General features: G+C 35.2%; 1 protein-coding gene across 2 annotated transcripts in view; it reads left to right on the forward strand.

Moving 5' to 3' along the window:
• The window catches only part of Gpat4 (Glycerol-3-phosphate acyltransferase 4), a 326719-nt gene that overhangs the window by 97565 nt on the left and 215831 nt on the right, over positions 1 to 13323 (forward strand). For both annotated transcript variants that reach the window (XM_090384714.1, XM_090384715.1), the window contains exon 4: positions 503 to 545. In XM_090384714.1, coding sequence (XP_090240840.1) covers positions 503 to 545 — 43 coding nt within the window. The remainder of the gene's footprint in view (positions 1 to 502; positions 546 to 13323) is intronic.

Below are 13323 nucleotides of genomic sequence, written 5' to 3' on the forward strand. Positions count from 1 at the left end.
TGTAAATATTTACAATAAGCTTAGTTGTTTAATATTCATTGAAATGTGCTTCTCTGAAAGTGTTCAACTGCTAGGTATACCTCACTAAAATAAGGAAAATTTTAAAATCCAGCACGTCTCAAATCTTAAAGGCATAAGATTTTAAGTGTATTCTTTAAAATCTGGCACTTTCAAGAATTGAGAAGGATACATATAATTCATAGATTACATCCACTACTTTGGTGCTACTTAGTCTGAGATTATGATTCCATAATTTTGTAAGTTGTAAATTTCAGAAGACACAAATTTTGTTTCGGTGCTTTGTAAAATTTTTATAATTTTTTTAAAATAAATTTTTGGTGTTAATATAATTCGGTACTAATTCTAGTGAATATGTTACTGAAATTATAGTTTATTTTATCAATAAGCTAAAATTTATTACTTTAAATTTTGTGCATTTTTTGTTAATTGATGTACTAATGTTATCAGATTAACAGACAAAGTAAAATTTGCTTTTATATAGTCAATTATTGAAGATGAAGTTACGCAACGTTTTGCAGCAGAGGGTAAGCATGTCATCTTTCTTTTAACTGTAATTGATAAAACTTTAAAAAAGGGAAACATTGTGTAATTTAATGGAAACATTAAATTACACAGGATGAAGAAAGCTTCTTGCATTCTTTTCTTGTCTTGATTGATTGCCTGCCAACTTTTCTATTTTTCTTTGCGAGATTCCCAGAAATCCTGTCTTTTGAACATTCTCAGATTTGGAACTAACATGTGCAATTGTTGAGACTGTACAGTGTTGAGGTAGTAGAAAGCAAAGCAAAATTGAGTATGGGTATGCTAAAGACCAGAAGACCCAAACCTTGGATGCAAAATGTTTTTGACTGACTAATCCCCAAAAAAGGATGATGTCTCCAGTTAGGGGATCTGAAACTGAAAAATTAAAATGCTCTGAACAGCTATTAAAGTTAATGATCTTTAATGACTTTTAAAATGTTTTCAATGAATTCTAAATAATAGCCAAAACCCTAGAAGGTCAGAACACCATTTGCCCCACAAAAAGGATCAATAAAAGGCTATGATGGCAAAGAACTTCATAACCTGCAAGATGTTAAAAAATGATGGAATTAATACACAGAAGAATTATATGCACTTGATTTTCTGCTTCAGGCTGTTGATTTGATTGTCAAGAGCCTGAAATAGAAGAATGGAGACCAATATCTTGGTGGAAGAAGTAGTTTGGGCACTATATCAATTACCAAAAAGAAAAGCAGCAGTAATTGATGGAATATCAGTGGAACTATTAAAATGCCTCCTTCCTGCAGCACTAGCAATAGTCAAAAATTCTGGGAAATCAACTCTTGGCCTAAGCTCTGGGAAAAATCAATTGGAGATGTATATGACTTCAAACTACCACACTATTGCAGTGATTTCTCATGCAAGCAAGATATTGCTAAAGGTTATACAACTATGAGTGGTGCCATTTATGGATGCCCAAATGCCTGTTGTACAAGCTGGTTTTTGAAAAGGATGAGGCACATGTGACCATATTGCAAATCTTTGTTGCATCATGGAGAAAGCCAGGGAGTATTACAAAGATATACACCTATGTTTCATAGACTACAGCAAAACATTTGAGTGTGTGGAAGACAAATTATGGAATTGCTTGATAGAAATGGGCATTCCAGGGCATTTGGTTCTGCTAATAAAATCACTATATACCAGTCGAGAAGCCACTGAAAGAACAATATACGGTGATACAGACTGGTTAAAAATTGGACAGGCAAAGACATCAGTTTGACAACAAAGTGCTGACTTGTCAATGTCAATATCATCAACTTATGGATGCAAAAGCTGGATAATAAAAAAAAAAAAAAAACTGATATAAAAAAAAAATTACTCATTTGTGTGGTGCTGGAGAAGGCTGCTATGCAGAGATTACAAAAAAGAAACTTTAAACTGCATCAATCCTAAAACCTCGCAAGAAGCTAAAATAGCTAGGCCAAAACTAATTTATTTTGGACACATTATATGCACCAATTCGTTAGAAAAAGCACTTATGGCAGTTGGTCAGCAGAACATGAAGAAGAGGACAACAAAGAATATGATGGATTGATACCATGAAGCAGGACAGAGGGCTGAATTTACAAGAACTTAAGGAAGCTGTTAAAAACAAATGATTGTGAAAAGATTTTGCCTATAGAGTCGCCAAGAGTTGGACCCAACTGAATGGCTAAACAACACCCTAAACCCTCCAAATGTGTTATCTCTAAATGAGACTTGCTTATTGTAACTGTAGTGGAAATAACTGAGCAGCTAAGTGAACAAAGGGCAATTTCAACCAGCCCTTTGTGAGATAGGGAGTAATAAGATGCATATAATATTTTTGTAGTTGCTGACCAAATGGGTGGGGGGGGCAGAAACCTGAAGAAATTTAATGAAAATTTAAAGAGATAAATAAAGTCCACCCTTATATAAAATGAATGAAGTGATTGGAGAAAGAAGAAAAACTACAAAGTTTTTAGACAGTTAGTCTTATTTCAGATATAAATTTATCCTGAGTGGAAGAGAAATTTGAGAAGTAAAAAATTTCATGAAAAACTTGTAATGTGATATGTCTCCTTTATTGGACTCTCAGACTGACACAAATTTAGAAAAGAAATAGTCTAAAGGAGTGGAAAAGGAAGTTGTGTAATGTGCAGAGAAAGGATGTCAAAAATATACCTGGAAAAAATATGGAGAGGTTTGGCTGTCAATGCCCTGTCTCTTCAAGGAAAGCTACAAGGCACTCCAAAGAAGAATATAGTGTTTGATAATCCTTCAAATCAGAAATGTCTGAGATGAGCAGTTGTAGCCACTTCATTATGGCACCCAGGGAGTAAGCATCTTCCTGATCAGCAAAGCTGAAAAATGAACTAATAACACTAGTCAACACAAAATGTTATGAAAACGAAAATACCCAATCTTGACTAATTTTATGCTGCTGAACACGAAAATCACATTTTTGATTGGCTCTTGTTTTCAAATTACAGTTGGGGTCTCATATTAGCAAGTTGCTCTACATTATCAACTATGGCTAGGTGCTCTGTGATTTGTTCTTAGTTAACGGTTGTCCTCTGTGAGATTCCTACTTTTTACGCAGTATTCGTGATATAATTTAAGATAGTGTAAGATTATTTTAAGTGTAAGATATGGAAGGCACCTGGGGTGGATGTGAGCTATCCAGTTATATTAAAGGAGGCAGCAAAGGAAGTAAGCAAACTCTTAGCCATAATTATGAGAGCTTCCTTGGACTCAGGGGAGGTCCCCATGGACTGGACGTGTGCAAATGTATCACCAATTCACAAAGAAGATTCAGAAGGTTACACAAGTAACTATAGACCTGTTAGTTTAACTTGTGTTCCGGGGAAAGTAATGAAATCACTGGTTAAAGAAGCATTGCAGGATCATCTAGACAAGACTGCCGTAATACTTAAGTCACAGCATGGGTTTGTTAAAGGGGGAGGTCTTGTCTGACCAATTTGATTGGATACTATGATGTGGTCACAAAGAAACTGAATGCCAAAAATAATTTTGTTGTCATATACTTGGATTTCAGGAAAGCTTTTAATACTGTGGCACATGGAAGACTGATGTACAAATTGGAGAGGTATGACATTAAGGGTAAGTTGCTACAATGGATAAAGGGATGGTTTAGTGGGAAATGACAGAGTGGTAATCAGTGGACACTGCTCTTCTTGGACAAATGTTATTAGTGGAGTTCCCCAGGGTTTGGTGTTGGGCCCATTTGTTGTTTTGTATGTTTATCAATAATATTGATGAAGGTATATCAGGTTTAATGTTCAAGTTTGCAGATGATACAAAGGTTGGCAGGGCTGTTAACAACAGTAAAGCCAGTATGCTACTCCAACTGGATCTAGATAAGTTGGGCAAATGGGCTGAGAAGTGGAAACTGAAGTTTAACATTGACAAATGCAAAGTACTGCATATGGGTAGCAATAACCGAAGAGAAATGTACCAACTGCGTGGTACTACACTCAGGGAACTGGAAAGTGAAAAAAACTTGGGGGTAATTGTGCAGTCGAATATGAAGGAAAAAGGCACCTGTAAGGTGATATCAATTATATCACCGTACAGGTACCTACTCTCCAGACACTACAATTTGTAGAACTGAAACTCAATTTAATGTTACAGGTGGTCAAAAGAAGGTGAAAAATTTTTCATCTTTTTTCTCCCTTTCCGCACTTCACATACATTTCTGTTATATTTCACACTACACTTTTGTAAATTTATATTTATTTTGAAGTACATTATTAACTTAATTTTTACCCTGAGTAGGGACTACCTTGTTTATTAGTATTACAATAAAGGGTGCATATTTCCTTCTCCCCTTTCTCTAATACTACAGACAAGTTTGGAAACTCAGTGCTTGGTACATGGTCAGGAGTAGTGATTAATTCCCTGATTAATTTTCTGGCTGTGTATCGTATTTTCATTTACTATATTCAGATTTTGCATATTTTTTGCCATCCCCTGATTCAACCTCTTGCTAAAATTGCCCTCCCATATCTGAATACAGTGTTATTTACTTATTTCTTTTGTTATTTATTATTTTTTTATTTTTTCTTTTTGTAAAAAAAAAATTTTGTATATTGCTTGCTTCCTCAGTCCCAGTTCATTTTTGTACTAGGTTTTTCAAATTCTTTCACCTGTTTAACCACTACTTCATTTTCACTTTTGACTATCCCTTAAAACTTCTCTTAGTTCAGGCACTGTGTGTACTTTTCATTTCCATTTTCACAGACACTTTATTTATTTTACAAACCAAACATTATTTTTATCCTTTTGCTTCCTTTACTGCTGTACTGCCTGTTTTGGAGCATTAGACACACAATAACTTTTGTTATTTTCCTTGTTCTGCTTATTTTTCTTCTTTAAAGTTTTATATTACTACTATATATATATATATATATAATAAAAGAATAATATTAAGAAGCTAAGTAATCGTAGAGTGTGGAGAGTGCGAAAATAAAATAGAATATTAAACAACCTTTACACTTTCTTCATAATGTATATATATATATATATATATACACACTGAATAATAAATAAAAGATTGCTAAGATAACTTCTTATATTTCACCAAAAAAAAAAGAAGAAAAACCCTCCATTTAATGTTACAGCTGCTTAATGTTATTAGTTTTCATAAACCAAATGTGATCACAAGAAGTGGATCCAAAGCAACAAGGCAAGAAAGTATTAGAAAAGTCACGCTTGATTTGACTGTGGGGAGATTACACAAAAACATAAAATAAGACTGGATTAGACTAGAAAAGTTGTTGTGTTAGACTAAATTGAAATTTTTATAGACATTAAAGAATAAAGCTGAGAAAATGATATTGTGGGTAAAGGTAATAGAAGTGAAGGTGTAAGGAATGAAAGCAAACTGAAATAGCAGTTGTAAACGATGCAAGAAATCAAGCAAGTTTCTACAACATCAGGCAAAGAAAAAAAGAAAACCCCCTCTAACAGTTCCCATATCATATGTCCATCCCCTTAAACATTTTGTCCAGTTCTCTCTTGAATATATTCAAACTACTCACTTGTGCAATATCAGATGGACGTTTTTTCAACAGTTAATTACCTGCTGGCTGAAGAGAAATTTCTGCACATCTGTCCTGCAACCATCTTTTCTCAGTTTTAATTTGTTTCCTCATGTGCACAGTCCAGTCTGAGCAAGAGGAAGCAAGCCTTAAAACACATCAGTTATATCACCTTACAGGTGCCTAGTCTCCAGACACTGCAATTTGCAGAACTGAAAACTTTCTTGGTAAGATCACCCTTTGATTCCCTTCACGAATCTTGTTGCTCTTCTCTGCACCCATTCCAGCAGCTGTACATCCTTCCTAAAATGAGGCCTCCAGGCCTGTATGCAGTACTCAAGATGTGGCCTAACTAATCTCTTGTACAGTGGGATAATCACCTCCTTATTCATTGACAAAACCCCCATGGGCTGTCCTGGAAGCCTGCCTGTACTGCTTAGAGTACTTAATATATGACTGCATAATTACCCATATCTTTTTCATTCTCCACATCCTGAAAAAAATAACAGATGAGTGTGGTACTACACAGTTGGCATGTTACTCTAGGATTGCTGCTATCCATATGAAGTACTTTGCATTTGTCAATGTTAAACTTTAGTTGCTACTCCCAAAAAAAAGAATAACAACAACAACAGTTGCTACTTCTCAGCCCATCTGCCTAATTTATCTGAATTTTGAAGGAGATAGTTTATGCATGTACTGCACATACATAATTTCTACTACCCAGGTAGTATGAATGCATAATTTAATTATATCTCATATTGTGAATACCTTCACATAGAGTGGCCAAGGTATTGCACTGCTTTGAATAAGTAATGCTTCACTAGTGGAGAAGACTAATGTTACTTATTCTAAGCAGATATATCTGCAATGCCTTTGTCACAAGATATTTAGTTAATCTCAAACTAGGTGTTGAGAAAGCATTTGATGCTACTTGGCATTATGGTATTGTTAAGGACATGCATCACTTAGGACTTAAGTGCCTCCTCCCTCAGATAATTCAGAACTTAAAACCATACACCTTTCAGGTCTGATATCTGAAACATACTATTGACATCTCACATTCAAGAGGAGAGTATTCTGCAGGGTACCATACTGAGTGCAACCGTATTTGTGATCTTGGTAAATAGTATGACACAAAACATTCCAAAAACCACTTAAGTTTAAATGTGTGCAGACAGCCTAACCATCTCTTGAGAATCTCAGCACTTGAACGCTGTCAAAAGATAGCTCCAAATTGCTATAGCCGAAATAGAACCCTGGACTTTATATAATGGCTACTGCCTAACTGAACAGCAATCTGCCACCACTTGCTTCTGCAAACAGTGTTCAGGCTATCCTGATTGTGAGCTGCTGGTCAATCATGTCCCAATTCCACTTGCCCATACCATTTGTTTTCTATTCATAATACTAAACAGGACACTGAACTTTCAAACTCATGTGACTTAATCTTCAAACCATCTGTTTAAAGAAATTAAATATACTCAGATCTCTTTTCCATGTCATGGGTGCTGATCAGCATACCCTACTTTGTCTTTATAGAGCTCTGATCAGTTGGTACTTGTGGTTCTCCAGTATATATGACTCTGCAAGGAAAAGTACCTTATTGTGATTAAACTTCACTCCATTCAAAATAGTGCTTTAAGTAGAATCTCCCTGGTTCACAGCCTTTACTTCAAACCCATGAACTTCTGTTACACTTCTGCAGAAAAATGCTTCTCTTGTTGTGTATTGCAAAGATTCCCAGTCCTCCCTCTCCCCCAATTTGGAGATGCCTGTACAATATCAAATGAATGACTCATTTTATAACAGTAAGCCAAATTAAAACTGACCTGCTCCACTTAGACTTAAGGAACTGATTCAACCTTAGAATACTGAAATAAGCAAAATATTTTAGGACACCACTAGACTTATCTAGAATCAATATCCCTGCAGTTTGATGACTATTTTCAAAAGTGGGGAAAATAGTCATTACAAATGTCTCTGCCTAGTCTTCTCCCAGTATTGAGCAATTACAATAACCTATCTCTCAATCACACTTGTCTCAGTAATTTTCTCTCTCTCTCTCTCTCTCTCTGCCATAAAAAGCAATACCATCTCACTGTATAATAAATGCGTATGCAATAAGTTGCTTGCAACACAATGCTTGAGTACAACCAAACTGTAACATTATGCTGGATCCTAGAGCATTCTGACATAACAGAAAATGGAACTGCACACTTTGCAGCGAAAGAGTCATGTACTACAACCTTTTAAATGGCATATACTGATTAGAAAACTTAATATCCATAAAGCATGTTATGCTAGCTGGTCACTGATTGGGAGAGGTTACTCAGGAAACAAACTTTTGGATAAAAGTGGACCCAAAGCTGTGGCCCTCCAGCTTCTAACAAAGCAGGTGAAAAGATGTAATATTAGTCTAAGATTAGACTAATATTTAACTCAATCCTTAGTCCTTAATCCAGCAGTAGTATAGCCCACTTTTATAACATGGGTATTATGTCATTACCTGACAGAGGATAAATATTAATCTTAAGTTTTGAGAAAAGTATTTAGTGTTTTGAATTGTGCTTAAATTACACTAATGGTTGATATTTTATCAGTAGATTGCAATACTTAAGTTTATTATTTATTTTTTAATAATAATTAAACTTTCCTTAAATGCTGTGTTTTTGAGCTAGAAATATTCATTAGTTTCAATGAAACAAAGTTTGTTTCATTTTAAAAATATGTTGGTACCACAAAATAGAAACATGACACTATTAATCACTGCAAAACTTAAATTTGTAGAGATGTTTGTTGCAAAAAATGTTGACATTATTCTAGCACTGCAAACTTATCCAGATAATACCTTAAAAAATTAAAACAATTTTCAGGGAAAAATAAATAATAATAAATTATTTATTCCTATGTTGAATTAAATTATAAACATCACATAATAACCTGACATCATTCATCTCTATTAGTGTTAGCCATGTCATGCAAGAAAGCTACAGGCTTTTGCTGGGCTGGCCAAAAAATAAAAATAAGAAATAACTAAAAATAAATAAAAAAGAATAATAATAATCAACAATAATAATAAACAAAAAAATAACAAATATAGAAGAAGATATAAATATATAAATTATATAAAAAAAATCTATCCTTTTTAAGGTTCCTGTGACATTTACTGCATGAAAATCATAAGTTATTTGCATAATATTTTTATCAATATTATATAATGATAATTAACAAAGGATCAATTTTAATCTATTCAAACATAAAATCGAAGCTATGCAACTTACCATTGTTATGAAAGAACATGTTCCCTAGCAATGAACTTTGTGGTATTTTATATAGTAACATAAAGGATATAGTGGCTTCTCAGAGGGGATCACAGTTTTTGCAAATTTGACTAACGTAAATTAGTCCGAACTGCAGCAAATACAAGACTAAAGACACCAGTAAGAAGGTACGCAAAGTAACAATTACTAATCCCCAACCAGTGAGTAACCAGCAATGAATGTTTTCCCACTGTTCCTGAGAGGGGAAGGGATGGTACTGCTAGCTTAATTAGACTAAAGAATTGGGCATGCACACTTACTTGTACCTCTTAATAAATGCTAATATTCTTCTTTGTGCATCTTATGCATAACAATTGTTATATTTCAATCTGATTCAAGTAAGTAAAAAAATTCTAGCACATTAGAAGGCAAGGGTAATGTCAGTATAGAAGAACTCTTTACTTCTATATTCTTAACAATTGGACAGACAATTTGCTCTGGCATCCCTTGTGTTTTTAACCTCTACATGAACAATCAGGAGTGTGAAGTTCATAATGAAAGCCTTTATATATAGATAGAATGGGTGAGTAGGTGTGAGCACCTTCTTGTGAAAGATTTCAGTCTTCAATATATTGATTGGAGTAGTTGGGGGGAAAAGGAACTTGCTAAGGGAGATAATTTTTAAAATCAATTAAATAAATGTCACCTCATTAGCATGGTACAGAAAGATTGTTGCCCATGATCCTCATGGTATCATAGGGTTGACAGTACAGGAATCCTTATCAGGAAGTGATCATGAAATGCCATGATGGATGGTGTGATGATTGTATCTCAGTTTTTACAAGCCTAGATAGCTTCCAAGTCTCTCAATTTATGACTGGGAAACCCCCCCCCCCCCCGCATTCTCCTGCTCATTGTTCTTACATAATTTTTCTCAGTCTTTTTTCATGAAACTGGCTTTGTCACTAAATTTATAATTTTTTAAAAAATTCTGTAAATCTATGCATAAAGCTGTATGATGCTAATGCAGTTTGAAGCTAAATTTGATTTCATGATGTCCTTCAATAAGATGCCAGTTAAATACAATGTAGTGTTTAAGAAGACACATTTTAGATTTTACAGATTTTAGATTTTTTTCTATATTATAAAATGTGGAAAGATTTTACGTTTATTTTGTGTACTTGTATGTTGATATGATTTTTCAGCTTCAAGTAGTGGGAAATGCATTCTAATCAGACAAATGCAAATGAATAAGCATAAGTATCCTGCTCAGGTAGCTAACAAACTAAATGAATATTTTGCATCGACATTCACACATGAGGAGTTATTCAGGGAGGGGAATGCCAGAGGTGTATTCAACTTTGGCAGTAAGCTAGCTAATCTTGTAATAACTGACAGTAAAGTGGAGGAGAAATGGTTGAAGATAAACACAAGAAAGACACCCGGGGTGGATGGAACTATCCAGTTATATTAAAGGAGGTGGCAAAGGAAGTAAGAAAACCCTTAGCCATAATTATGAGAGCTTCCCTGGACTCAGGGGAGGTACCCATGGACTGGAATGTGCAAATGTGACCCCAATCCACAAAGGAGGATCAAAGGGAGACACAGATAATTATAGACCTGTTAGTTTAACTTCTGTTCCAGGGAAATTAATGGAGGCACTGGTTAAAGAAGCATTGCAGGATCATCTAGACGAGACTTCAGTTATACCTCGGACACAGCATGGGTTTGTTAAGGGGAAGTCTTGTCTGACTAATTTGATTGGATACTATAATGTAGTCACAAAAGAACTGGATGCAGGGAATAACTTTGATATTATATACTTGGATCTTAGAAAGGCTTTTGGTACTGTTGCACATGGAAGACTGCTGCACAAATTGGAGCAGTGTGGCATTGGAGGCAAATTGCTGCTATGGATAAAGGGATGGTTAAGTGGGAGAAGACAGAGTGGTAATTAATGGACACTGCTGTTCGTGGACTAATGTTATTAGTGCAGTCCCCCAGGGTTCAGTGTTGAGTCCATTATTGTTTTCTGTATTTATAAATGATATTGATGATGGAATATCAGGCTTAATGTCCAAGTTGGCAGACGATATGAAGGTTGGCAGGGTTGTTAATGACACTAATGACAGTACACTGCTGCAACAGGATCTGGAAAAGTTGAGCAGATGGGCTGAGAGGTGGCAAATGAAGTTTAACATTGACAAGTTTTAAATTTCATTTGCCACATATGGGAAGCAGTAATCCCAGAATAACGTATCAACTCTGTGGTACCACACTGATAGTGGTAGAGAATGAAAAGGACCTGGGGGTAATTGTGCAGGCAGATATGAAGTTTTCTGAGCAGTGCAGACAGTCTGCAAGAGTAGATCATGGTGTCTTGTCAATGATATACAGGAATTTTTCTAGCAGGGATAAGGAGATGATTATCGCCTTATATAAGGCAATGGTCAGGCCACACCTTGAGTACTGTATACAGGTCTGGAGGCCTCATTTTAAGAAGGATGTAGAGCTGTTGGAACGAGTACAGAGAAGGGCAACAAGATTAGTGAATGGAACAAAGGGTTGCTCTTACGAAGAAAGGCTTAAGTTTTGCAAATTATAGTGTTTGGAGACTAGGCACCTGTGAGGTGATCTGATCGAGGTGTATAAAGTTTTCAATGGTTTGTGCATGCTCAATGCGGATGGGATTCTTCCTCTTGCTCAGAATAATTGCCTCAAAGGGCATAAATTCAAATCGAGGAAAGACGGTTGTAGGATAGATGTGCGGAGGTTTGCCTTTAGCCAGCGGGTGGTTGATTGGTGGAACAAACTTCCATCTGTTGTTGTAGAAGTTGATAGCTTAAATAGATTATTCAAGGCAGAACTTGACAAACATTTGGAGCGAGTGGATGGGTGAAATCAGGGTTTTTTTTTTTTTTTTTTGTCTGATGCTATATAAGCTTGCTTTCTTGCATTATGTGCCTATGCTAATGCTAAGTACACCATGGAGAAAGAGTAAGAGAAATGCAATTTTTAGTGAAATTGGATAGAGAGGGGAAAGAAGAGGTTGGTAATGGCTTTGAAAAATGTGCCATTTTCAGTTGCTATAGATACAGGTAGTCAGTGTCTAAGTTATATCTCATTGTGATGAGATAATCAAAAGCATCTTGGTTTTAGTGTTGGAAGGTAACTACAACAGCAGTTTCAAACCTTTTTCAGTTTGTTTAGCACTTTGGTCTCAGTGTGCTATGCATTCTCCTTGATTCTGTGAATGCCACCTTAGTATGTGGCACAACTAGTTTCACTCAGTGGTTTTATATTAACTTTAGTGCACACACACACACAAGTTCCTTGTGTTTTCACTGAAGTTAATATAAAAGCCATTGTAGCATAAGAAAAATTTACTTTATATCACAAATATTATTAATATACAAAGTGTAAAAGATAGAATGCTACTCTTGTGAAATTTGAAGTAAAAAGTTTATTGAATGGCAGTTGCCACTCTTAGTACAGGCTGAATAATAGTGCAAACTGTATTTTGTCTGTATTTCAAAGAGTGGCAGCTGCCATTCAATAAATTTTTTACTTAAAATTTAAAACAGAGTAGTTCTATCTTTGATACTTCCTGCACTATGTTACTTGTATGTGAAAATTTGCTCTTCAACTCATGTTCAAATATCATTCTCAATATTACTTCAAATATCAGTTTTATATATATTAGAATAATGAAATAGTTGAAAAAGGTAGTAAAAGAAGAGTTGAAAACGATAGTAAAAAATAATTAAACTCTTGATTTGTTTTGATTTTATATTTAATATTAGTTATATATCTTTTCTACCCTGTGACAGGTACTGATACCAAGTGCATGGTGTGGTTGGTTGTGTCTGGTTACTGTTATTATTATTATTACTACTACTGTTGGTCGAGGAACTCTTACTTGCCTGCAGGTGTTCAGGATTGTGGCTTTCTGAAGTTCTATGTAAGTGTTGTCTGGGAGGCCTGTTGCTGGTAGGTTCTTATGGCAACCTGCCGGTGGTTGACCTGGTAATCATTACTTGTTCCATATGCTGCCACAAATATCTTTCTGATCTTTTCCTCATAGGTTTTCCTGGAGGTTGCTGGGTGTTGGGTACTGCTATGCTATGTTGTCATGATGAACCAAAGACGACAAATGAAGAGCAAGAAAAACACTGACAGGGAGAAAATTGAGTATACTGAGTTATACAAAGCCATTAGAAAGAGACTCAGAGAGGACATAAGAAGATTTAACACAAGAAAAGTAGAACAAGCATTAAGGGAAAACAAAGGATTTAAATCAGCAGCCATGAGCAGTAATACAGAAAGACAAATGATACTGAAACTGAAGAATAGCGATGGTGTACTTATAAACAGCAGAGAAGGCATAATTCAAATAGCAGAAGACTACTATAGAGAATTATACAAGGAGCGAGGGAATGATACCAGCAGTGAGGAAGATGGATTGCAAAGTA

This window comes from Mastigoproctus giganteus, chromosome 11 (assembly GCF_048544385.1).
Source record: "Mastigoproctus giganteus isolate SK-2022 chromosome 11, ASM4854438v1, whole genome shotgun sequence".
Lineage (NCBI taxonomy): Eukaryota > Metazoa > Arthropoda > Arachnida > Uropygi > Thelyphonidae > Mastigoproctus > Mastigoproctus giganteus.